This window comes from Acanthochromis polyacanthus, chromosome 17 (assembly GCF_021347895.1).
Source record: "Acanthochromis polyacanthus isolate Apoly-LR-REF ecotype Palm Island chromosome 17, KAUST_Apoly_ChrSc, whole genome shotgun sequence".
NCBI lineage: Eukaryota > Metazoa > Chordata > Actinopteri > Pomacentridae > Acanthochromis > Acanthochromis polyacanthus.
The window spans coordinates 27,793,285-27,819,354 of record NC_067129.1 but is presented as its reverse complement, the minus strand read 5'-3'; the positions used below and the strand labels follow the sequence as shown (position 1 = coordinate 27,819,354).

Genomic DNA, 26,070 nt, shown 5'->3' with positions numbered 1-26,070 from the left:
CTCAGCAGAATCCAGCCTCTCACCTGGTCTCAGGTAAACTGAGCTTCACCTGGACACACCTGCTGCTGCTGCTCGTCTCTCTGCGGTCTGTCCGTCAGCGGCCCGTTAAAACCGCCCTGTCACATGGTCCGTTAACGGCCTTATCTCCCTCCTCGCTCCTCCTCACCCTCCTCCCTCCACCGCTGCGTTTCACGGACATCCTCACAGTTTAATCTCTAGTTAGAGGCTGCAGGTTTCCCACACTAACCTCCACAGGTACCGTCCTGGTTCACTCCATATCTCCTCTGGTCCCCCTGGTTCTCCCCCGGTCCTTCCCCCGGTTCTATCCCGGTTCTCCCCCGGTTCTCCGCCGGCCTCAGGCTCCTTCAGTCGGCCTCATTTCCAGGACAGTCCGCTGCTGCTCTTCAGAGGCCTCCACCAGACCTTCATCTGAAGGGAAAATATGATTTAAAATGATTTATTTAATAAAAAATCAAATGTATTCTGACAGATTTCCTCATCTTTTTAATAAACCAAACAAAGAAAACTAAATCTGTGTTTTTACTACTGAAGATTTGTTCTTTAAAATATTCAATCAGAACCAGAAATATTTTATTGATCATGACTTCTGTTACAGTAAATAGAGTTTATAAATAAACAGTAGAAATATGTAGAGAAACACAATATGAGAAACATACACATAAATGTTCTTTTCCTAAGAAAATAAAGAGTAATGTTCAGTTTAATAAGAAGTGTTTTTTGCACGTTCTTCTTCTTCTTCTTCTTCTTCTTCTTCTTCTTCTTATTATTATTATTATTATTATTTAACACTTATAATCTAAATGTCGCCTTTATTTGTTGTGTTAAAATCAAAACCCACAGAAAACACAAATAACAGTTATTGTTTCTATCCAGGTGCATTAATTACAGCTGAAACTAAAGAACAATAAAAAAAAAAACGCAATAAATAAAGTAACAAACTAAAAAAGTAAATGCAAAGTCATCTACAGCATTTCCTTTATAAATAAAATCTGTCAGCTGGAGAGAAACAAAGAAACCTTTAATTATTAATGAAGCGAAGGAACTGAAAGTAAAAATAAAAATCACTTTTAAATGTTTGTTTATTAATGAAGCTGCAGAGAAGAAAATAATTAACTGATTATTGTTTATTAAACTTCTAATTTCCCTTTTATAAACTTTTGGTTTAATTTAAAGTCCTACAAACTCTAATTTAATAGAGAAAAAAAATCCACAGTGAGTTTTTATGTCTTTAAAATTTTGGACTACAGAAATGAAATGAAGTAATTTTTGTAGAATATAAGAAGATTTGAGAGGAATAAATGTGCAGTAAACCAGAATTAGTCCAACAATGGACGAATTAAATCATAAAATCTCACACTGAGTCAGAAAAATGTGAATTTTCTGAATAAAAACCGTAATTATTGATAATATTAAATGTATTATTTACCATTTAAACTGCTGCTTTGGCTTCATTATTGTGCATCAGACTTTTGTTTATGTTAATGTTGAATTTATAAATAAAAAAACACAATTTTCTTTAAAGTACAAAGATAGCATGTTCAATTCAACGTATTTTATTGTCAGAAAACACTCATATGTAGAAAACGTGTTTTTGTTTCCTAAATTATCAGACAGAACCAAAGTGAACGCCCTCCATCAACCCCCACCTCCTCCCCATGGAGCCTCATTCATCCATCCATTCATCCATTCATTCATTCATTCATTCATTGGGGTTCCAGTAAAAACCAGAAACTAGAGAAACTTCAGCCTCAAACTTGATAAACTACGAATTTTTCTGAGGTCTAGACCAGCGCCCCCTACTGGTGACATTTTGCAGTAAAGTTTAGGGAAAAATAGAACAATAATCGATCTGAAACGGTTTCTGGTGATAAAATTTGGTGTTTCTCTGCCCCGTCCACCCACCCCAACCTCCTCCTTGCTCTATCGAACCCTTCACAATAAAAGCCTTTAGAGTTTAATGTGAAGCTTCGGTTCTCGACACATTTAAACGTTTTCACTTCCTGAATTCTTCCAAACTTAAAGTTTTGCAGATTTTTTTCCCCCAAAACTCTGAGATTCTTCTCTTTACGATCCAGAACATTTTCCTGAAATCGAGCGGAAAACTTCCTGTGTGGAGAGGAATTATCTGCATCTTTATGGATTTATGGGAGATTTATTGTTTTACACTGATGAGTATTTAGTTTAGTCCTCTGCAGTAAAATCACATAAAAGCCTCAATAATTCTCCACAAACGACTCTTTAGTGTTTGACGATGTGTGGAAGAGAAATCATGTTTTAGGTCCTTTTCTGACATAAAACTCACATTTTCATTCAGATTTCCACAACTTTACAACTAAACCTTTGAAAAGAACAAAACCACATATTTTCATGTCATTTGATCAAATTAAATTTGTTTTTTAAACTAAATGTACTATTTTTTTCCCACATGAAAATGCATTTTTTTCTAATAAATATTTTGTAAATATTTATAAATAATTATTTTAACAATATTTTAATTTGAAATAATACATTTTTAGAATAATTGTATTTTTAATATAATAAATAAGTATATGTTTAAAAGTTAAATAAATATGATAAATATTTTATTTACATATTTTTATTTCATCATTTATTTTACAATAACATATTTTCTGTTTCTGTGTGTTTTACTGAACCTAAAAGTTTGAAGATAAAGAAAATTAATAATTGAATATTAGAAGTAATGACACAGCTTTACAGTCTTGGTATCCAGATTATTTAATTTAATTTAATTCAATATGTTTTCTCTTAGTGATGAAAATAGTTTTTTCTTTCTAAAGATATTTTTAAAAATATTTTCTGTTCTTATCTTAACACTATATTAATCTAAAATAATTTGCATAATAATTATATTATTTAAATATTCAATAAATATATATTTAAAAGTGAATGAATGAAATAAACACATTTTTTATTTTGTTGTAGTTCATAAATCTAGAAAAGCAATCCAACTCATTTTCTTTCAGTCTAAAATGTTTTAATGAGTCCAAAAGAAAAGATAAATTAATTTAAATATTGAACACTAGATGTGACATTATTATTCCAGTTTTCCTGTCAAGTATCATAAAAATATTTCATTTTAAACAAAACAAAGAATGTGTTTAAATATTTCTTTAATTTCACATATTTTTTTTACTTTAAATTAAGATTTTAAGGTCAGAAAGTGAAACTGGTCCTCGTTAATTATGATAAAATGTTTTGTTCTGATGTTGAATAAAAATCATAAATCTGCAGTAACGCATGAAAACTGCAGCTTTTTATTAAAGAGTCGAAGCTGAGAGCAGAAAAAGAAAAGGATCATAAAAACACATTTACAGGGTAAATGAATACAGAAAAATATTCCAGAATGTGGTTTTTAATTTTGGTTTGAACAAATTCGATTTAAATTCTTTATATTAAAGGACCAAAGTGGGAAACTTTGATTATGGAAGCAGAAGTTAATCAACTAAACGTGATTAATGGCAGCAGAAACCCACAAATGTAGTGTTTACTTATTATTTATTTTATTTCCTAATAATTAAACATATCATTGTCTCTGTCCGTCTTGTGAAGCATCAACCAGCTCATAAAACTCCACTTCATGGAAAGTTTGATGAAGGCTTCAGCTTGTCGACTCTGAAGCCTTTTACGGCCTCAGAGCTCACTTTGACTCTGTTTGCAGGAAAAAAAGAAAACTGGAAAAGTCTGAAATCCCAAAAAGTTGGACATCAAAACGTCGTCGGTCTCCTGATTATTTCCACCATCGAATGTTTTCTGGACGAATCTTTCAGCTGTTTGTTCCTAAAATGGTTCAAAACGTGGATCAGAGTTTCCTCAGACGTCTGAGTTTGTCCAGAGATCTTCAGTTTACTGTCAGAAAGGAAAGAAATCAGAAAATATTCACAGTGAAATCAGAAGTTAGACAGTTTTTATCAAACCCAAACTGAGTCAACGTGGACTTTAAAGTCGACTTTTAATCGATTTAATCCCAAAATCATCAAGAAACAACAACAAAAAGGAAAATATAACGCAAAAACAAAGCAAAGCACTGGAGACTTAAAACACTAGGACTGAAATAAATACATAAAATAAAACAAAAAATATAAAAATAAGTTAAAATAAAGGTTAAAATATGTAAAACCTTAAAACCCTAAAAGTTAAAAAATCGAGTAATAATAATAATAATAATAATAATAATGATAATAAAAAACATAAGAACAAGGGTTAAGAATTGTCAAAACAAGTTGAAAGCCTGGTTAAAAAGAGGAGTCTTGAGCCTCTTTTTAAAAACATCAACAGTCTCTGCAGCCCTGAGGTTTTTCCTGCAGACTGTTCCACAAACGGTGACCATAGCAACCCAACGTGTGTTTTAGATCTAAAGGCCCGGTAAAAGTAAGTCTGATAAATAAGAAGGCCCAAGACCATTAAAACATTTATAAACTCATAAAAGAACCTTAAAATCGACCACCATTTTCCTGAGTAGAATAATAAAATGATAAAACGGATCTGTAAACAACAATAAATGCTGACAGTAACGGATAAAACGTGAAAAACAAGCATGAAACATCAGAGGTAGGAGGTATAAATAGATAGTGTTATTTAATGTGTGGTCCTTATGGAGATATTCCATCAGTCATTAACTATGTCTACATTTTATTTATCATTCACTTCATGTGATCTTCAGTGACAAAACACTTTTCTTTGACCAATAAGGACATTTGTCAGTAAGCCCAGACTCCTGAAGGGTAGTTTACGGTAAAAGCAGAATTAATTCCACTTCAAATCCAGTTTGTTGTGAGTCCTTTTAACAACATCAGAATGAAACTATAAAACCTCTGCAGTCTGAAGGAAAACTTTATACCGCTGGATCAAATCACACCTATTCATAGAAAGTCTTCATAAATCTTATTGTTCGTCTTCTGAAACTAAATCTGATGACATTTTCTACATTATTGGCTGCAAAGAATCCCAAAATCACAACAAAATAAATGTCCTGCACTGATAAAGGAACATTAAAAAGCGCTCTTTAGACAACAATCCCTCTGAATTATGGTTTCACAACCTTTTCTAGTAGAGAATTTTTTTTTTAGGTCTTTTAGGTGTTTGTTTGTGTTCATGTAGGGTTTTAGTGTTTGAGCGCCCCCGTCTGGTTAGTTCACGTCACAACGTCGTCTTCTGCTGGCCCTTCAGAGAAACCATCAAAACACAGAAGCTCCTGAATCAGAACCACAGATAAGGGGTCTGTTTCACGAAGCAGGTTTTACAAACTCTGAGTTCCTTCCGCCACTCTCAGTTGATCTACTCTAAGATAGAAAACTCTGAGTTTTCAGTTTCACAACGGTTGATTTGAGTTGGTTTAATCAACTCGGAGTTAAGCGAGTGCACCGCAACTCTGAAAAGACAGCATCAATGGAACCCCGATATATATGTATATATATATATATATATATATATATGGCATGCCGTTTAGGAAATTATATATATAACGAAAGTCGATATATATATAATGAAACTTGATATATATATAATGAAAGTTGATATATATATATAATGAAAGTTGATATATATATATAATGAAAGTCGATATATATATAATGAAAGTTGATATATATATAATGAAAGTTGATATATATATATAATGAAAGTTGATATATATATATAATGAAAGTCGATATATATATAATGAAAGTTGATATATATATAATGAAAATTGATATATATATATAATGAAAGTTGATATATATATATAATGAAAGTCGATATATATATAATGAAAGTTGATATATATATAATGAAAATTGATATATATATATAATGAAAGTTGATATATATATAATGAAAATTGATATATATATATAATGAAAGTTGATATATATATAATGAAAGTCGATATATATATAATGAAAATTGATATATATATAATGAAAATTGATATATATATATAATGAAAGTTGATATATATATAATGAAAGTCGATATATATATAATGAAAGTTGATATATATATAATGAAAATTGATATATATATATAATGAAAGTTGATATATATATAATGAAAGTCGATATATATATAATGAAAGTTGATATATATATAATGAAAATTGATATATATATATAATGAAAGTTGATATATATATATAATGAAAGTTGGAATATAGAATGTTCAGATTTTCATTCCATATATTCAAAGTTTCATTCCATATATTCAGACTTTTTCCTACTGAGCCCTGGAAGGACATGGCAAACAAAAACAGGAACCTTATTGGACATTTGCTCTTCAGATGAGCTCTTCTGTGATTATCTGTCTTCATGGTTGTCACAGGGAACGGCGACTACGTTTGAGAAAACAGGTAATTTTTAGAGATGTTTTGATTCTGAACACTGAACGTGTTAGCATTAGCTTAGCTACTTAGATTTGACTACATTTGCATCCCTACATAGCTTAAAGGTTAAACACATGCACCATATGTTGATGATAATGATAATATCTATGTTTATCTTTATAGCTGGTCTTAAGGCTAATTACGAGGCAGAGGTCAGCTGCTGCCTGGACACATCCATGATCACGCCACTGGTGGGACACAATTGTACTGGATTTCAGCTGAAGGCTGCTGTTCTGTCCAAACTGAGACATTTTTATTGTGACATAACCTCCACTGTTGTTAGCTTTTGATTCAATAATTTTTTTGAGATGAGGAAATCACTATTGCATGTTTCTAGTTAAATACCCTACTTTTATGATATATCACTACAGCATGCACTTTTTATATTTTCCATCAATTTCACCCAAAAGTTGAATAACTATTTGTGAGCAGTGTATGTAGACACATAATAGAAGCACATTTCAATAATATGTCTGCTGCAGTAGTGCAGTTTATCTACCTAGATTGGTGTAACAGTAAAAAACAACAATATATGCTACTGATGTTTCTGACTAAAATCTGCTTGAAAAGCACAACTGCTTATCTGTCAAAATGTGTGTAACAAAAGTGTGCACTGAACACTGAATAAAGTCTCTGTAGATTATAGACAAAATTTGCATCTCTCATCACAAATTTCTGTTTATTCACCCAAAGTGCATGAGTAAAATACAAAACAGGTGAAGTACTAAAAAAGATTTATTTTCTAGAAAAGCCAATCGTCAACAATGCAGTTTAATTCTGGGACAGTTGCTCCAGCACCGACACCATGCGTCCCATCAGTGCAACCAAGGTTTTCATTCATCTTCTGGATGTTCTGGAGCATGGCAGAGGTCACGTCTTGGTGTCTTCCGATCTGTTCCAAGAACCGTTCCTCTGACCTGTCCAGATACTGCAGAGGATCCACAGCAGCTTCCTGGTTCCCTTTTCCTGCATAAAAGCACCAAAAAGTACTAGTTGTCAGTAATTATTTTCTATTTTCATAAACACAGTTAACTTAAAGTAAATGTTCTATTTTGTGATTTTAGGATGGGTCAAAAGATAACATACTGATCATGTTGATGTCTGCATAGTCTAAACAGATCTTACTTGATTTGGTCTGTAGAGAGGAGGACGGCGTGGAGGAGCTGCAGGACGGAACCAGCAAGCTGCAGACTAGTGCTCCTGGTAACTGGACCTCATCATCCAAGGCCGACAACTAAATAAAATGAACAAGACATGCTGTTGATAGCATCTGTAATACAAATGATTTTATCCATTAACTGATTTATTGCTTTGTCCATACAATGTTAGAAAGTGTTACAAATAATACCTGTAATCATTTCCAACAGTGATAAATGCCTTGTTTTATTTTACAACAAAAAACACCAAAAGCATCTGTGTATAAGAAATCAGTGCATTGGATTTCCACATCTGCAAAGCTAGAAAATCACACATCAGAATTTCACCTTGAAATTATGAAAATAGCTGCAGATTACCAGTACTCTTTACTTCATTGTGTTAACTTGATCATTTGAATCAGTTTTTTAGACTTGTATTACTGATACGAAACATAATCAACACATAAATTAAAATGTGTTCGCAAAGAGTTCACTGGTTCTTCAAGGGAAATTTCAATGATAACCATATAGTTCAGTAATATGATTAATGGGTCATTGTGTAACAGCGTGGGAGGTTCTGAATACAGGTCTTGGACTGAAATATTGCTGCTGCTTTCCTCCGGTTTATAAGGAGTTGTTTCATAGCTTGTTAGCTTACCAGCGGCTAACTGGCTGGCAAACAATGGGAGACGCCAGCGTGTCGTCATTAGCTATGGTCACGTGGTACAAGACCGCTGCTGGTTGGCAAGAACCGGCAGTAACATAACGGCTTGCTACGAGAACGGTATCGGGTTTGAAACAAATACGTAAAGTTATCGCTTTTCATGAATGAAATGTCACATGTATTTACCACAATGGTAATATCGTGTGTAGTTGTTGGTTGTACGAAGCGTTTTGAGAAGGGATCAGGCTTGGAATTTCACTGAATACCGATGTCAGGAGAGAGAAGATGGCGGTGGCTTCAGCCATCAACAGGAAAGCAGCAGAGATCGTGTTTGTGGCTCCCACTTTTCTTCAGGTAAACTATTCAACAGTTTAGCATGTTTAGTATGTCCAACTTTGAGCTTGTTTACCAAAAGATACTGATTTAGTGTCGCATCCTTTGCGTGAAGCGATCTCTACACTTTCGGTTTGGTTCAGTGTTGTCATGTGTTACCGATCGCTTTTTAGGCGATGAAAGTATACTAAAGTCAAATGAAGCATATTCAATAACATCTCCTTAAGCCAGCAGCCTCATATTTGTAACCACATTTGTTTCTGTATGCGTCTAGCGATCGTTTTTTAGAATTAAAAAATGCTGTGGGTCTGTTACTGTTACATAGAAGCCATACTGCAGACAAAAATACAGCAACTTCTTGACGTTTCTTTGACATCTTGTTGAAGATTAACAGAAGATATATTATTTTTAATTCATAATTATATATTTTTGGGTGGGTGAACTGCCCAGCGGTGTCAATCAAGTAAAAATAAATGTCGGTGAAGGAAATGTCCGGCCACAATGAAGGATCGTCAACCCACCCAGTCTTCAAATTGTAGGGATCTGGCAAGGTTTTACCGTTTCCCTGATATCTCAGCTTACTCACGTATATTTGTCGGGCCTCAGGTGATAAGGATTGAGCATAATCGGACAATTTCATGGAAGGATAGTTCACATCAGCCATTGTTCCTCTGGTTTCTCTTGCCAACCAGCGCGGTAATCACATGACTTCGTGACGTCACTGTTTGTAAACACTGGCGTCTCCCATAGTTCAACGCCAACCTCTGATCAGTGATCCGGTGTCCGGACCGCGTTAGCTGGCGGAACGTTCATAATACTGATGTGGGACTGTTGTAGCTAGCGTATTCATAGTAGGATAACAGCAGGATGTTGGAGAAATAAAACTTACCATTATCAGGATCGCTGGTCGACATGGCAGACTCTTAGCGCATCGCACTGCTTGAATGTCTGTGTATTTCAGGCCGATTTCAAAATAAAACTCAATAAAATTCTCGTCCGGGTGAGTGTCCTTCATTGTCGCTTCGCCATACGGACATGTCCCTTCCGGGGCTCGGTAGGAAAAAAAGATTGGATATATATATAATGAAAGTCGATATATATATATATATATATCAACTTTCATTATATATATATCAACTTTCATTATATATATAATTTCCTAAACGGCATGCCATATATATATATATATATATGATTATTTAGTTCTCTTTTGTGTCTTTTTTTTTTGTCTTTTGGCTCCTTCACACCACAACAGACCTTGTAACTGTAAGTAGGCAACACTCCACAGATTTCTCCAAATGGTAGTTTAAGTTTACTGAAACATGTCACTGATCTAGGATGAAGAGGATGAAACTGTGTCTGCTGCCTTTACAGAGGGGGATCCAGAAAGGCATACAGAGCTATGTTACTGATAGTTCTCTTCTCATTCACATTCTGGGTGGAATATAGAGTGTGACATTTAGCCTACACTGAAGTGTTGCACATTCTCATCCTTTTTAACAGAGCATGGCTGGACAGCAGCAGGATGGTTCCTCAGCTTCCACTGCACAGACTGACACAGTGAGATGGATGTTCAGGAAACACCAGAGCTTCATTCTGTGGAATTCATGTGCAACTGTATAATTTAATGTCCTCTGTGTATTCCCAGTTATCAGTAAAACAGATTTACAAACTGCATTTGCTGAGAAAAAAAAAAAAAAAAACAGATTAGGAGGGCAGATCTGGAAACTGAAATAGTGGAGCACAAGTTAGAGGTGGTGATGGTCACAGGTGAATTATGTTAACTACTGGAACATGAACTGAACTATCTTTTATTTGTAGGAAATAAAGAAGAGCAAATGAAATGTGTATCATGTCTTTATTTGCTGTGGTGGTGATGATGGAGACTTAAACTCTAAAGTGATTATTGCATACGGTGTCTCTGACTGCTCTGCTGTCCTGGATAGCTGCAGGTGGATGGGCTCATCATCTGGGTCTTCAGTTTGTAGGGTAGGGTGTTGCTCTCCTCTAATAGTGGTAATATTATGAAGAACAACACATGCCACAGTAATATCACAGGCCCTCTCAGGGGTCACCCTGAGGAGACGTAGGCTCTGGAAACGGGCTTTCAGCAGGCCTATGGTCATCTCCACCCGGGCTCTGGTCCTGCAGTGAGTCCGGTTGAAGTTCTGTTGGGGGCCTGGTTCAGGGTCAGGGTATGAGGTCATCAGCCTGGGTTGTCATGGTAACCCCTGTCACCCAGCAGAAGGCCATCAAACTCTCCTGTAATGTATAGAGGATACATCAGAGCATATTAAAGGAGGGAGACAAGAGAATTCTATTGTGAAAATCTTTATGCTGCTGACCACGCTGCAGTCTGTTGCTCAGGTTAGACTCTCCATAAATCCTGGAGTCATGAACAGACCCAGACCACGTGGCCTCCACATTAGAAATGATGTATGCAGCATCACATATGATCTGGACAGTGCAGAGAATGACAGATGTTGAACTATGATGCAGTCTTTAACATTTAGAAACAGTAGTCAGTCTACCTGTAGCCTACCTGCACATTTATGCTGTGAATGGACTTCCTGTTCATGATGTGAGGGAGCTGTGATGGGGATGTGTGTGCATCTATGCAGCCAATCACACTGGGAAATCCTAAAAGAAATTAAAATGACTGATCCCAGTCTGAGGCTGCAGCACAATGTCATGAACAGAATATGATTTAAAATGAATTTAACAGATCTCTACATCATTCACCTGCAATCCTGTGGAACTCCTCCTTGATGTTCTGACAGGTTTATGTCCAGGAAAACCACAATGATGAGTAAAAGCCGTTTCAGGATCAGGAAAACTTTTCTGACTGTCCTCCATACAGTTGTCTTACTCTGCATCTCTGACATCATATAAAAACTTCCATTTGCAAAGAACCGCAGCGCAACACACAATATCTGCTGGATGTGAGAGCATGACTGGTTGGTAATGTAAATGTAAGGACGGATTAGGTTGTTTATGTAGATTATGGACTTGAAACGATTACGAAACGGTACCGCTCAAACCGATAATTGTCCGGAAATGCGAGAACATTTATGCTCGGTCTGATAACAATCTACCGACGAATATTTAATTATCTGAGCAGTAATGCTGCTCCTTTATCCACTGGATCGTTAATAAAAGCTGTTCTACGCCAAAACTCGCTCACTTACTGACTGAATGAATGAGGAAATGAAACAGCGTGTGGCTGAAAGAGGGCGGAGACAGAGAGAAACTGGAGGTTTTCTCAGATAAACCTGCTGGTGACCAGGTTAGAGTCATAGAGTCTGTTACTGCGGTAACTGACCGAGAGTTTAAAGCTCGTCTCCGGAGTTTGAATCTCAGCGTCTCCCAAAACACTGTTGGTCCCTCCCTCTGATTTCGCCCCTTTATTTGTGCACATGCGCAGTACATGAGAGAAGTGCCCGGAGTGCTGCAGCATCTCGCCTGTTTTGCCGTTTTCCACTCTTCTACATTTAGTACATTTAGTAAATAATAAAGGAATTACGTTAGAATTCTGTATTGAGTCTAACTTGTCCTAATACCAAAATAACATGAATCTGCTAGGACGAACGAGTAAAGTTTCAATATGTGATTACACTCGTGTATCCCTCTGGATGACGTTGTTTATCAAACTTAGTGCATTTACGCGTGTATATGTGTTACATTGTTTATTTATTTCTATTTAGAGTTCAGAATTGCATGACTCCTCTGATGAAGAGTATGTCCCAGACGCCCCAACATCTTCCTCCAGAGGTCGGGCATCTAAACGAAGCCGTCAGGCGGGCTATGGAGGCCGTGGTCGGGGAGCGACGCGAGCACCCCGAGCCAAAAAACGTCCTGCAGTCTCTTGGCCTGACAAGCCGTGGGATTGGTAACTTTTCTGGAAGTTGCTGATCCCTGATGCTCTCTCCTCCACAAGCAAAACAAATGTGTGCGCGGTTGCGTAGTGCGTAGCTCGCCCACCTCTGCATGGGCTTGCTTGCTGTGCGCGTAACCGTTGATTGACAGCATGACAAAGCTGAAGCTCGAACTTGATTGGTCGGCAGCGACCGGCGCTTTTTGGAATAACATGGGGGTCTATGAGAGGAAGGCGGAGCTCAGGAATAAATTTTCATATCGCGTCATACTAACATTATATTATAGTATCAAACTAGACTAACACATTTAAGCTTTGTTAAAAAATGATACATAAATTGAAAACAAACGGAAACTCCGGACACGAGCTTTAAGTTACCCCTCTTTGTGAAACAGGCGAGAGTTACCCCTCTGTCTCAGGGTTAAGTTACCTTGCTTCGTGAAATGGAAAACTCTGAGTTTCCCTCATTTCAGGGTTAAGAAACTCAGAGTTTTCACTAAACCTGCTTCGTGAAATAGGCCCCAGGTGTTGGCATGCCTGGCATATCTTGCTGATGTGTTTACTAAACTCAGTGAGCTCAACCTATCACTTCAGGGGAAGGAGTCACACATCCTGAAAATGTATGACAAAGTTAAGGGATTCACAAAAAAGCTCACGCTATGGGAGAGGAAACATGATGAGGGAGACGTGAGCTGTTTCCCACTAGGTAGTGTCTACAGATACGGACCCGTACCCGTAGCCTGTGGCCTACGGATACGGCACTTTCCACGGGTCCGTACCGCTAGCGTCTACTGGGAGTCACGTGACCAGATCTCGCGTATCTGATTGGCAAATGGCAAGTGTCGTATCCGTAGTCCACAGGCTATGGGTACGGGTCCGTACCTCTAGCAACAACCTTCCCACTACTCAGTGCTCATCTTGCCACCACTGTTGTTGCCAGGGGTCCAGTGGTAAAACTGGTGCAAGCACATCTGTCCAAACTCAGCACTGATTTCAGCCAGTATTTTCAGGACAGTGAAGAAAAGTCACAAAGACTGGATTGGGTGAGGAACCCATTTATTGTGAGTGAGAGCAGCAACAGCCTTCCTGCAAGGCTGCAGGAGTATGTGATGGATTTATCATCTGACAGTGGGCTGAAAATGGCATATGCTGAGAAGACATTGACTGAGTTTTGGTGTAAGGTAGAGAAGGAATATCCTGAACTGGGAAAGTGTGCACTGATTGAACGTTTGCCTTTTGGTTCTACTTACATGTGTGAGGTGATCTTCTCACCTTTGACATGCATCAAAAACAAGCAGAGGAACAGACTGGATGTGGAGAATAGCCTGGTAACGGCTGTTTCCACACTGGACCCAGAACTATCAAAGCTTATGAAAGACAAGCGCACTCAAGTCTGTCAGTAAAGCTCAGATGACTGATGAAAAGGAAATAAAACTGCTGTAGTGGGTCTGAATATTTTTTGTTAGAGTTTTTTGTTACTGATTTTTAAAATTTAAATGCGTGTTTTCAGAGGCATTTGCTGTTGTAATGTTACAAGAGTTATACATAACAAAGACAGGTTGATTATTTTGATTATTTGTTTATTACTTTTATATTACTTATTTATTTTCAAGGCTATTATTTATGTTTATCTTTAATTTCAGTTAAAAAAAAAGAAAATGCCTGAGATTTAATGTTCAGATTAAGGAGATAAAACAAAATTTATTTTCTATTAATAACTATTGTTGTTATGTTCTACTTTAAAAGAATCACCAACACGTATGAGTGAGGTTCATGGTTTGACAGGCTCAGGGGTACACAAGACAAAAAAGGTTGGGAACCACTGCTCCAGAGGGTCCAATCCGGCCCTCAAAGTGTAAACATTACAGAGAAGACATTAACTGCAGATTGTAAATTAGTAAAACTATAAATTTAAAATCATTTCTAGACCATGTCAAGTTGCTTGGATCAGAAAGTAAAATAGCAGATTGTTCACTGCTGTTTTGTCATTTTGTGTGTTATTTTTATATTTTGTCTAATTTTTGTTGTTTTGTTATCTTTTTTTGTCTGACTTTTATCGTTTGTCTCACGTCTTTGTCGCTTTGTGTTTCCTTGTTGCCTCATTTTTGTCTTTTTGCTTTGTTTGGTTTTGTTTGTCGTTGTTGTCGTTATGTCTCATTTTTGGAACATTTTGTCTCGTTTTTTGTTATTTTGTTGTCTTTTTTAAAGTAAAATACTAAATATTTATAGGTTGTTATGCTGTGATTTTACTGTTCAGGCCCACTTGAGATCAAATTGGCCTGAATGTGGAACCTGGACTAAGATGACTCTGACAGCCTGACTTATGGGTCCTCCTCAGGGTCACACATGACAGAGAGCTCAGTCCTGGTTAATAATCCTGTACAGAATAAATCATTACTCTGAAGCTTCTTTTACTTGATGATTAATTTTCACTTTGTAATCTTGTTTCCTGTTTTTGAGTATCCGAAGCTCAGTTGTCCTAAATTAACTCGCTGCTCCAAGCCATTTGATGTGCTTTTTTACTTTGTAATATTTTATGTGGAACTGTTTCCTCACTGCAACTCTGCGTTTTGTTCGACAAAATACGTTTCAGCAGCAGGACGTTAGGCGGTAAAAAAGCAACAGTTGAAGAAATTCGAATAGTCAGGCAGCGTTCGCTCTCCACCGCTCTGGACCAATCAGAGCTGCCTGCTCTCCTCTCCGGACCAATCAGAGCTGCCTGCTCTCCTCTCCGGACCAATCGGAGCTGCCGCTGCTCCGCTGCTCTCCTTATAAGCTCACTGTTGCCGCTCAACCTCCACTTGTAGTTTTTCTATCGGAGCAGAGAGAACAGAGGAAGTAGAATGGCCAGAACCAAGCAGACCGCCCGGAAATCCACCGGAGGAAAAGCTCCCAGGAAGCAGCTGGCCACCAAGGCTGCCCGGAAGAGCGCCCCAGCCACCGGCGGCGTCAAGAAGCCTCACCGTTACCGGCCCGGTACCGTGGCTCTGAGAGAGATCCGTCGCTACCAGAAATCCACGGAGCTGCTCATCCGCAAGCTGCCCTTCCAGCGCCTCGTCAGAGAGATCGCTCAGGACTTCAAGACCGACCTGCGCTTCCAGAGCTCGGCCGTCATGGCTCTGCAGGAGGCCAGCGAGGCTTACCTGGTCGGCCTGTTCGAGGACACCAACCTGTGCGCCATCCACGCCAAGAGGGTCACCATCATGCCCAAAGACATCCAGCTGGCCCGCCGCATCCGTGGAGAGAGAGCTTAGACTCAAACACACTTTACCTCACACACCACGGCTCTTTTAAGAGCCACACATTTTCATTAAAGGAGTTCTACGTCCAATATGGTACATAATAATAATAGCTTATTTTCATCTAGCTCTGAGACTGTGATAACATATGAGGTGCAATATTTTAGTCCTCACCTTCCACCTTTACAGTCATGTTGACCCTGAAATTCATTCTGTGTAGAAACTGCATCTCATCACATTTTCACTCTTTATATTCTTACTGTGCATCATGTGTTCATTCTGCCTATATCTCACAGCATTAGTACTCTTTACACTTTTTATAACGTTGTTTATCCTGGACATTTACATCAAATACAATATAAAATATTTTAATCGATATATATATATATATATATATATATATATTGTTTATGTATATATATATTAATTTCCTTCCTGTGCTGATTGCACTCTGTCCATACTGTTTATTCTGTATGGGAGACGCCAGTGTTTACAAACAGTGACGTCACGAAGTCACGTGATTACCGCGCTGGTTGGCAAAAGGAACCAGAGGAACAATGGCTGATGCGAACTATCCTTCCATGAAATTGTCCGATTATGCTCAATCCTTATCACCTGAGGCCCGACAAATATACGTGAGTAAGCTGAGATATCAGGGAAACGGTAAAACCTTGCCAGATCCCTACAATTTGAAGACTGTGTGGGTTGACGATCCTTCATTGTGGCCGGGCATTTCCTTCACCGACATTTATTTTTACTTGATTGACACCGCTGGGCAGTTCACCCACCCAAAAATATATAATTATGAATTAAAAATAGTATATCTTCTGTTAATCTTCAACAAGATGTCAAAGAAACGTCAAGAAGTTGCTGTATTTTTTGTCTGCAGTATGGCTTCTATGTAACAGTAACAGACCCACAGCATTTTTTAATTCTAAAAAAACGATCGCTAGACGCATACAGAAACAAATGTGGTTACAGATAGGAGGCTGCTGGCTTAAGGAGATGTTATTGAATATACTTCATTCGACTTTAGTATACTTTCATCGCCTAAAAATCGATCGGTAACACATGACAACACTGAACCAAACCGAAAGTGTAGAGATCGCTTCATGCGAAGGATGCGACACTAAATCAATATCTTTTGGTAAATAAGCTCAAAGTTGGACATACTAAACATGCTAAACTGTTGAATAGTTTACCTGAAGAAAAGTGGGAGCCACAAACACGATCTCTGCTGCTTACTGGGGTACAATTTTTCCTGTTGATGGCTGAAGCCACCGCCATCTTCTCTCTCCTGACATCGGTATTCGGTGAAATTCCAAGCCCGATCCCTTCTCAAAACGCTTCGTACAACCAACAACTACACACGATATTACCATTGTGGTAAATACATGTGACATTTCATTCATGAAAAGCGATAACTTTATGTATTTGTTTCAAACCCGACACCGTTCTCGTAGCAAGCCGTTATGTTACTGCCGGTTCTTGCCAACCAGTAGCAGTCTTGTACCACGTGACCATAGCAAATGACGACACGCTGGCGTCTCCCATATAATGCACTTTACTGCTCCTTTTTTACACTTCTGATTTGATGCTAAACTACATTTCAGTGTCTCACCACTTGTACTCTGTTCAGTGAGAATAAAGTTGAATCTAGTCCAGTGTACTTTGTTGTTTAGTTCAGCCTGAATCTGCTCTTTGTTTTCATGTTAGTTCAATAACAGTTGAATCATGTTTCAGGAGTGTCTGACTACAGCAGTTCTCCTCTGATTGGACGATCACATGAACGCTGACTCTGACCAATCAGAGAGCAGCCGTGTATCTATATCAAGCTGCAGTTTAGACACACATCAGTTTATTATGTCACTAAGAAGCTTTCACTTTGAGCTATGTCTGGACGTGGAAAAGGTATTGGAGGCGGCAAAGCCAAAGTGAAGCCGAAGAGTCGCTCCTCCCGGGCAGGACTCCATTTCCCGGTCGGTCGTGTCCACAGGCTGCTGAGGAAGGGCAACTATGCAGAGCGTGTGGGTGCCGGTGTTCAAGATTAACTGGTGATCCGATCAACTGGTGATATTCAGTGAGCAAGACAGCTGTTAGAACGGCAATACATAGCATAGGTGACTGTTGATGCCTGTTCAAAACACACAGACGTCAATAAACTGTTCTGAAATGTTCTTGTTGCAGCTTTAACGTTGTCGTTATTGCTCTGTTTGGACTCATGGCTGTTCCGTCTACCAGTAAAATTCTCGGTTTAATGAGGACTTCCACCTAACGGAGTGGAAATATCGCTTCGCTGGGGTAGAGTGTGACGATCTCCATCAGATTAACTGGTGACAGTCTGTGGCCTCAGCCAGTCAAAAACAGCAAGAGAAGTTCTAACATCGTTTTCAAAGCTTACTGCGATAAACCAGTTGGATCTGAGTTGTTCTACTTTTAAACAGATTTTAAGTAAAACAGTGACATCATATAAACCATCTGACCACATTCTAACCAGAGGTTTCACATTCCAGCCTTCGGAATGTTGATGTGCTTCATCTAATTGTTCCCCCGTTATTCAGGATTTATTTATTTTACTGGGGCATTGCAAGTTATAATCAACATTGTATTCTATAGAATCAATGCATTGTAAATTAAATGGACTGACTTTATAGAACACAAATTAAATTTTGTTTTATTTCTAAAGACGTAGAACAATAATAGAGACAATTATATTTATTCTACCAAACCTTTGAACTATATAGCTAGCTGCTGTTTCAAACAAGATCTCACAACTCAAGATGTGAAACAATAAAATAAGAATGAATAAAAACAGACCAAATAGATCATCTTGCTGAATTGTTCTACCATAAGTTCCATCTGCAGATTCCCTCTCAGACTAAAAACTGCCTCTTCACTGAACACCTTTACACTTATATATACTTATGACTACCAATAGCTGTGAATAAATGTTTTTTTTCCTTTTTATTAGCTTTATTTGACAGGTAAGTAGAGAGACGGACGGAAAAGTAGGGAGAAAACCTACAGCAGAAAGCCGTGAGCTGGAGTTGATCCCGGGCCGCTGCATCGGGTTTATAGCTCTCCTGTTCAGTCACCTGAGCTAATGCCCCAGTATATGTGATATACTGAAAGGAATCGGTGTCTTTTCTCAGTGACATGTCAGTTTAGAGCAGTATGCCACAACAAAGTTCTGTTGCTGGTTTGAACATGAATGTTCTGTGAATTTTGCTAAATTGCTGCATTTCAAATCCAATACGTTAAATACTGCTGGGCTGTTTAAGTAAAATTTTGATGTTTGTGTTATTTAAATAAGACAGTGTAGCTACAATGTGATCTAAACCTGCCAATACTGCATCAATATATTAATGTTATACTGCAACACTTCGGCATTCTGTTATCACACAGCTTGGTGAACTTCTTGTTAAATAACGTGCACACCGTGTGCTGGTCTCCTGTCTGCTGCTTTAACAGGTTTTGACAGTGATCACAGCTCCACTAGTTCCAGCCGCGGTTAGGTAGTTTACTTTCTTGTTGCCTGACAGCGCATGACTCTTAGGATGAGAACGCGACTTATTTCCAGATATTTTTGTCAGGACCAAAATGAATAAAACAGCAGAAATCTCATTTTTAGAAGCGAAGTTGTTCCATTGTTTATTTCCTGGTTAGTCGGTAAGGGGTCCTGAAAAGCCACGCCTACGAAACATCTGTCTCAGAAACACTGAAATCACCAGTTGATCGAATCACTAGTTAATCTTGAACACCGGCGCCCCCGTCTACCTGGCGGCTGTGCTGGAGTACCTGACTGCTGAGATCCTGGAGCTGGCTGGAAACGCTGCCCGCGACAACAAGAAGACCCGCATCATCCCCCGTCACCTGCAGCTGGCTGTCCGCAACGACGAGGAGCTCAACAAGCTGCTGGGCGGAGTCACCATCGCTCAGGGCGGCGTGCTGCCCAACATCCAGGCGGTGCTGCTGCCCAAGAAGAGCGAGAAGGCCGGAAAAGCCAAGTAAAGGATCCACATCCTGCAGAGAATCAACGGCTCTTTTCAGAGCCACACACTCCCAATGAGCATCTGTCTGCTACTGACTGATACAATAATAATATTATCACTGGTCACACTAATGGATTTAAATTAGCTGTAATGATCTAAGTCAGTATTTTCTAAGTCTGTTGATATAAAATTAATAAATTAGTGTTTTAATTTTATATATAATTTTTTTGCAGAAGATAAAAACAATCTTCTCATGTACTACTTTAGGGTGACTCAAGCTGTTTGTGTTGAGTTATTTCTGCTATCTTTAGCTGACGCTTATGTCACAACTGTACAGTGTGTCTTGTACAGAATAAACATCTACACCTGTCCTCTCTTAGGTCTGCAGCTGAGACATAAAGTCTAATTTTGTGCCCTCAGATTCTCACTGGACTCTATTTATGCTGAATTTACACCTTTCTTTGGTAATCTGCTTTTTATTTTGTTCTTTAAATAAGTTGTCCTTATATTAATATATAACACATTTTTTAAATCACATTTGTATAAAACAACAAATACATGTTACTGTTTATGCAAGTCTGATTTGTTTCAGGTTGCGTCATAGACATAAATACACTGCCAGAACAAGCACTGTGTTGTCAGGTTGTAGAAATATTAAACTGTAACCTAAGAAGAAATAAAAATCATTTCAGTCTCGTATTCAATTATTTCCACAGAAGACATGAACATTTCTCAGATGAATATGAGGAGATAACATTAAAAAGAACGTGCAGCTTCTAGATCTTGCTTTTACACAACATAAAAATAAACGTGTTTTATTCAAGGTCAAATGATCATTTAGTGGAATTTTATGGATGTATCTTAAAGTTCTAAAACAACCTCCAACCTCCCACAACATGAATACTGAGACACATGTATTAACTGTAATTTTTGATTCAGATTTTAGAAGCAGAAGTCGGAGGTCTCCTGTCTTCTTCCTGCTTCTGCTAATGTACGCGCCGACAGCAGAGCTGCTCAGCCAATCACAGACGGGGAACTGCGCAGCCATATTTGCATGCGGCCTGTATAAAATGAGTCATTATCTAGTTTCTCTTTTATTCATAACTGCAGTGACAGATAAACATGCCTGAACCATCCAAGCCAGCGCCCAAGAAGGGCTCCAAGAAAGCGGCGTCGAAGAGCGCTGGAAAGCCCGGCAAGAGGAGGAGAAAGAGCAGGAGAGAGAGCTACGGCATCTACGTGTACAAGGTGCTGAAGCAGGTCCACCCAGACACCGGCATCTCCTCCAAGGCCATGGGCATCATGAACTCGTTCGTCAACGACATCTTCGAGCGGATCGCCGGTGAGGCCTCCCGCCTGGCTCATTACAACAAGCGCTCCACCATCACCTCCAGGGAGATCCAGACCGCAGTCAGACTGCTGCTTCCCGGTGAGCTGGCCAAGCACGCCGTGTCCGAGGGCACCAAAGCCGTCACCAAGTACACCAGCTCCAAGTAAAGCTTCACTGCTCAACATAAACACAACGGCTCTTTTAAGAGCCACACACGTCATCTGCAGAGCTGCTGGTCCACATATTAACAGTGTGGAGGCTTCCTTTTTATTGACATGCAGTCAGTGGAAGAACTAATTCGCTGAGCCTCTGTAATACCTGTATGAGAACCAAACTTCATGGAAACACGAGACAGAAACTCAGAATCAGACAACTTTCTGTCCCCAGGGACGCAATTTAAGAAGACACAGAGCAGGCAGTGCAACAACAGTGTAGTAAAGAAACAGAGATAAATCTATATACAGATCTAGAGCAATGTAAAATATAAGACAAAACACAACTTGGTAACACACCAGTGCAAATATGAGATATGTCAGGTTCACTATAAACTGCTTTATATTGATCCATAGATGATCACAGCAGTTAAACATTTTTTTCTTTTTATTTATATTTGGTTAAATTATTAACTGCTCGAGGAATCAGGACAGGACTGTTGGTGTGGATTTATTCGACAGACGTAATTATTTTCATGTCTCAGTAAATCTTTTTGGAAAGAATTTGTAAGTGTGGTACTTTCTATCTCTGTATATACTTTCAATAATTTATTTATTTCATATTTATTTGTGGATTCTGATTCCTTGCAGATCAAATTTTAACATAAAAACTTATGTTGTATTAATGTCAGCAAATCACACAGACAGACAGCTGGATAATAAAAATATATTCATCCTTAATCTCATTGTTCATGTTTATTTACTGATTTATGTTTTTCAGTATTTTGATAACCTGAATCAGATTCTTTGTGTGCAGCCTCTAACAATATTTATGATTCTGAGTTTCGATAAAATCAATGTTGAAAGTTAGTGTAATGTAAAGAACTCTGAAACGTTGAAAGGTTCTTGGTGGCTATTTCAGTTTTTATTCAGTGTTCAGATGTTCAATCCTTCAGCAGCAAGAATCCGATCAGAGACGTTTCACTTTCAGAACGACTGCTTTCTTGGGCGCATGCGCAGTTCCACTGCAACACACCAGCCAATTATTTTCGAGCAACAGCGCAGTGCGTTTTGCATGAGCCGCCTATAAGAACAGGTCAGAGCAGCAGAAAGTTACAGTTTAAACGAAAGTTTGAGCAAAATGCCAGAACCAGCGAAGTCAGCGCCCAAGAAGGGCTCCAAGAAGGCGGCGTCTAAAGCTACGAAGACCGGTAGAAAGAGGAAAAGATCCAGGAAGCAGAGCTACGCCATCTACGTGTATAAGGTGTTGAAACAGGTCCACCCAGACACCGGCATCTCCTCCAAGGCTATGAGCATCATGAACTCGTTCGTCAACGATATCTTCGAGCGGATCGCCGGTGAGGCCTCCCGCCTGGCTCACTACAACAAGCGCTCCACCATCACCTCCAGGGAGATCCAGACCGCAGTCAGACTGCTGCTTCCCGGTGAGCTGGCCAAGCACGCCGTGTCCGAGGGCACCAAGGCCGTCACCAAGTACACCAGCTCCAAGTAAAGCTTCACTGCTCAACACCAATACAACGGCTCTTTTAAGAGCCACACACGTCATCTGCAGAGCTGCTGGTCCATGTTAACGGTCAAAACTTCATTTTTATTGACGTACAGTCAGTGGAAGAACTAATTGAATGACCTTCTGTATTACCTGCTAACTCTGAAAATTCAGATTTTCTCACCAACATACCTGCAAACACTCAGATCTTCCTACCCCTCTCTCTCTCTCTCTGTGTGTGTGTGTGGTCATTAAATATTTTTGTACTGGATGATAAAAATATGACACTAATGAAGACTGAAAGTGATACAGCCACAAGGAGAGAGAGGGGGGGGAAACTGTTGACTTTGAATGTCTGTGTTCTGTTTGTACCCAGCTGACTATTGAAAGGTGCCATGAATCAGCATTTATATGTGGGCTGTAAACTGTCGATTGTTTATAAGAAAATGTTTGAAATTAAATAAATATGTTACTGAGCACAAAGGAAAACCGCAAATTGAAAGTCCATTACTGCCACTGCATCATTAATTAATATGTGTTAATATCAGCGGTGAGACAAACATTGAACAGGTTTCAAGTAGTTTGGCTCCGCCCACTCAGACTGTCTCAAACTGTCTTCTATTACGTCCGCAGGAGAGACGGAGTTCTGACTTTGTGCAGATCAGACTCTCATTGAACTCTGAATCTGTATCAGGATGTCTGGCAAAAGGGAGGTGGTGTTCCTAAATCCAGCAGTTTTATTATTTTATTCGTCTCATTCAGATTTTCACATTTTGTTGTTTAAATGTTTTTAGAATTTTATTTGCCACAGATCTAAATATTAGCATTCAGATTAGCGAAATATTAAATATGTTTAATATGTGGAGCCAAACAGTTCATCATCTAGTTTCCACAGACTTTATTCTACTGGAGCGAAAAGTGAGCTTTGAATGTGGATGGATGGAATCATTGATCAAGAGGTAAGTATTGATTCCTGATGGTTTAATGGCTGAATGTCGCCCTCATGTGATCACACTGTTTCATTACAGCAGCTCCACATCAAAGCTCACGTTTTAGTTTCCTTCTGTTCTGTTCATAAAATCCACAGAGGAGGTGTTTGGAGCTGTTGGTTTTAGTATCATGTGACAGGTGTGTCTGATATCAGGCTGTCGTTGTGCTGCTGTGAACATGGATTTTATGGATGAAAATTCATCTAAATCAAAACAAAATCAAAACTTTATTAGCACTTTTAATACAAGAAATAGTAATACAAAGTGCTTTACAGATTAAAAACGATGCCTCACTTTCTACCCGTCCCCCCCCCCGAACCCACACAGTATGAAGAAGACACAAAGGGACACTCATACCACCCAAACCCCAACCCACCTTGCAAACATGCAGAGAAGTGACGGTCATTGAAATATGTAGTTAACATGGGGCTTAGTACAGATGAACAGGTGAGGAAACACCACCCGAGAAGCCGTCTGCATCGAGAGCAGCAGGTCAGCCACGGCAGCCTCTGATTAACTACCCACAGGGGTTCTGACCTGCTAATGTTGACCTGATGAATAAATAATGTTGATGAATAAACTTTCCTTGTTTAACACGTGTCATGGTGTGGTCTCCCTTTGTTGGGACTTGATGTTTGTGAACACAATAGATAGAAAAACCTGATATATAATAAAGTAGAATATGATGTGATAATAACTTGGGAGTGTGATTGTGCTGTGAGGTTCCTGCCTCCACGTGCTTCTAATAATATAATAATAACTTTATTTCTATAGCAGCCTGAAGAACAGCGTTCACAAAGAGCTTTACAGTTAAAACATTCAAGACAGAAAATGAAGACAGATAGAGGAGACGAGTCAGAGCAGTCAGTTAAAATAAATAGCAAAAAAAAAAAACATAAATGAAATGAAAAATTAGCGAGATTAGCACTCAGATCAACTGGAGCAGGGATGTCAAACTCAAATAAGGGAATCCAAAAAAACAAATTTGTTACAAGCCGAGGGCCGGGCCAGTTCAGTGTTTATTAAAACATTGAACTGACTGAACATAGCCTATTGAACCAAGACCTAAATGCATAAATGAAATTGCATGCATTATAAACTGAAAATGCAATATTGTGCTGCTCTATGATCATATCAATTACTGCTTTCAAATAGTAAAATGAGAAAATAAAAATAAATAAATAAAATCAGTTGTATTCTTTCTCATGGCTCCTATCTGCAATTTTCTGAATCCATTAACTGAAAAATAAATATAAATAAATAAAATACAATAAAATCAAATACAAAAATCTATGGCACACAGACAAAACAATACTTCCTTCAAAGAAAAATCACGTCTTGTAGAAACAAATGTAAAAATGTAACTTTATTAAAAAATAAAAATACGTTCATGCTCTGTGATGCTCACTTGTCTGAGGCTGAGCCTGATACTTGGTGGTGTCTCATCTTTTGTACAAGTTCATCAAAGTTCGGGGTCAGGCTCTGAGCTGAGGAAATCCTCAGGATTGAGTGAAGGTGCTTCTCACTAAGACGGCTCCTGTGTGATGTTTTGTTTAGCTTCATCAAAGAGAACAGTTTTTCACACAGGTATGTGCTGCCAAACATAGAGAGCGTCTGAGCAGCTTGGATGCAGCTGGAGCATTGTGTCGGGGATGAAACGTGCAAACTCAGCAGCACCCACTCTCTCATATTTTTACTTCAGTGTGTCATTGCACTGGAGCTCAATCAACTCCATTTGTAGGTTTGGTGGTGCGCTTTCCACATTAACTGCAAAAGGATTGCTGAGCAGTGGAAACCTGCTTTTTTGGGCTTCAAAGTCAGCAAATCGGCGTCGGAAGTCGGCGTCAAGTATGTTGAGTTTATCGGCAAACTGTGCACTTGGGAACACAGCGGTAGAGAGCTTCTCTTTCATGGTCTGGCAGCTGGGAAAGAGGCTCAAGTTTTCTATGCGCATCTGCGTCTCCCACAGACTCAACTTGGTTTGAAACGCCCTCACTGTACAGTACATATCAGAGATGACACGCCCCCGTCCCTGCAGCTGCAGGTTCATCAGATTCAGATGGCTCGTGATGTCACACAGAAACGCTATTTCACACAGAACGTTTCACCTCGGAGCTCTGTTGTCCACCTTTCGTTTAGCCATTTTTGGGGAGGAGGCAGCTGAATTTTTTTACTGGTCTGACTGCTGATGAAGAATGAAGACAAGCCCGCTTGCTGCGCTGCAGTGAGTTCGCGGCATAGACTGTATATATAGTGGACGTAGCATCTGGCTCCAGAATTGACGCAAACACGGAAGTGTCAAAAACTTGCAATATCCCGCCGTCCGCTAGGGTTGGCTCCAAAAAGCTTTTTCTCCATAGACCCCAATTCATTTTTGGAAAAAATCAAATTTGATAGACTGATGTTCTACAGCTCAGGATTTTTTCCCCGTTAGTTTTCATGGTCAAAATGAGA

The 26,070-nt window shown here is 38.8% G+C and overlaps 4 protein-coding genes and 2 long non-coding RNA genes across 7 annotated transcripts in view; 4 read left to right on the top strand and 2 right to left on the bottom strand.

Moving 5' to 3' along the window:
• Window positions 1-7,117: 7,117 nt before the first annotated feature.
• On the bottom strand, window positions 7,118-8,580 carry LOC127530703 (uncharacterized). The gene is made up of 2 exons (XR_007937386.1): window positions 7,526-8,580; window positions 7,118-7,366 (listed from the first exon to the last, which is right to left on the bottom strand). It is a non-coding gene; the product is annotated as an uncharacterized LOC127530703 (long non-coding RNA).
• A 1,794-nt stretch (window positions 8,581-10,374) lies between these two features.
• On the bottom strand, window positions 10,375-11,470 carry LOC127530702 (uncharacterized). Its single transcript, XR_007937385.1, has 2 exons — window positions 10,879-11,470; window positions 10,375-10,795 (listed from the first exon to the last, which is right to left on the bottom strand). It is a non-coding gene; the product is annotated as an uncharacterized LOC127530702 (long non-coding RNA).
• A 3,732-nt stretch (window positions 11,471-15,202) lies between these two features.
• On the top strand, window positions 15,203-15,774 carry LOC127530672 (histone H3). The gene has a single exon (XM_051938040.1). The coding sequence runs from the start codon at window positions 15,251-15,253 to the stop codon at window positions 15,659-15,661; it is 411 nt and encodes a 136-aa protein (XP_051794000.1). The 5' UTR covers window positions 15,203-15,250; the 3' UTR covers window positions 15,662-15,774.
• A 1,653-nt stretch (window positions 15,775-17,427) lies between these two features.
• On the top strand, window positions 17,428-19,757 carry LOC127530681 (histone H2A-like). The gene is made up of 2 exons (XM_051938055.1): window positions 17,428-17,685; window positions 19,394-19,757. The coding sequence occupies exons 1-2, from the start codon at window positions 17,539-17,541 to the stop codon at window positions 19,655-19,657; spliced, it is 411 nt and encodes a 136-aa protein (XP_051794015.1). The 5' UTR covers window positions 17,428-17,538; the 3' UTR covers window positions 19,658-19,757.
• A 965-nt stretch (window positions 19,758-20,722) lies between these two features.
• LOC110971967 (histone H2B-like) overlaps window positions 20,723-26,070 on the top strand; it is a 106,787-nt gene continuing 101,439 nt past the window's right edge. Inside the window, exon 1 of one of the 2 annotated variants that reach the window (XM_051938045.1) lies at window positions 20,723-21,831. In XM_051938045.1, coding sequence (XP_051794005.1) covers window positions 20,761-21,135 — 375 coding nt within the window. In that variant the 5' untranslated portion in view covers window positions 20,723-20,760 and the 3' untranslated portion in view covers window positions 21,136-21,831. Of the gene's footprint in view, window positions 21,832-26,070 lie in introns of those variants that run through there. The other variant, XR_007937303.1, reaches the window with a different exon arrangement.
• Window positions 22,226-23,109, top strand: LOC127530677 (histone H2B-like). Its single transcript, XM_051938048.1, has one exon. The coding sequence runs from the start codon at window positions 22,262-22,264 to the stop codon at window positions 22,631-22,633; it is 372 nt and encodes a 123-aa protein (XP_051794008.1). The 5' UTR covers window positions 22,226-22,261; the 3' UTR covers window positions 22,634-23,109.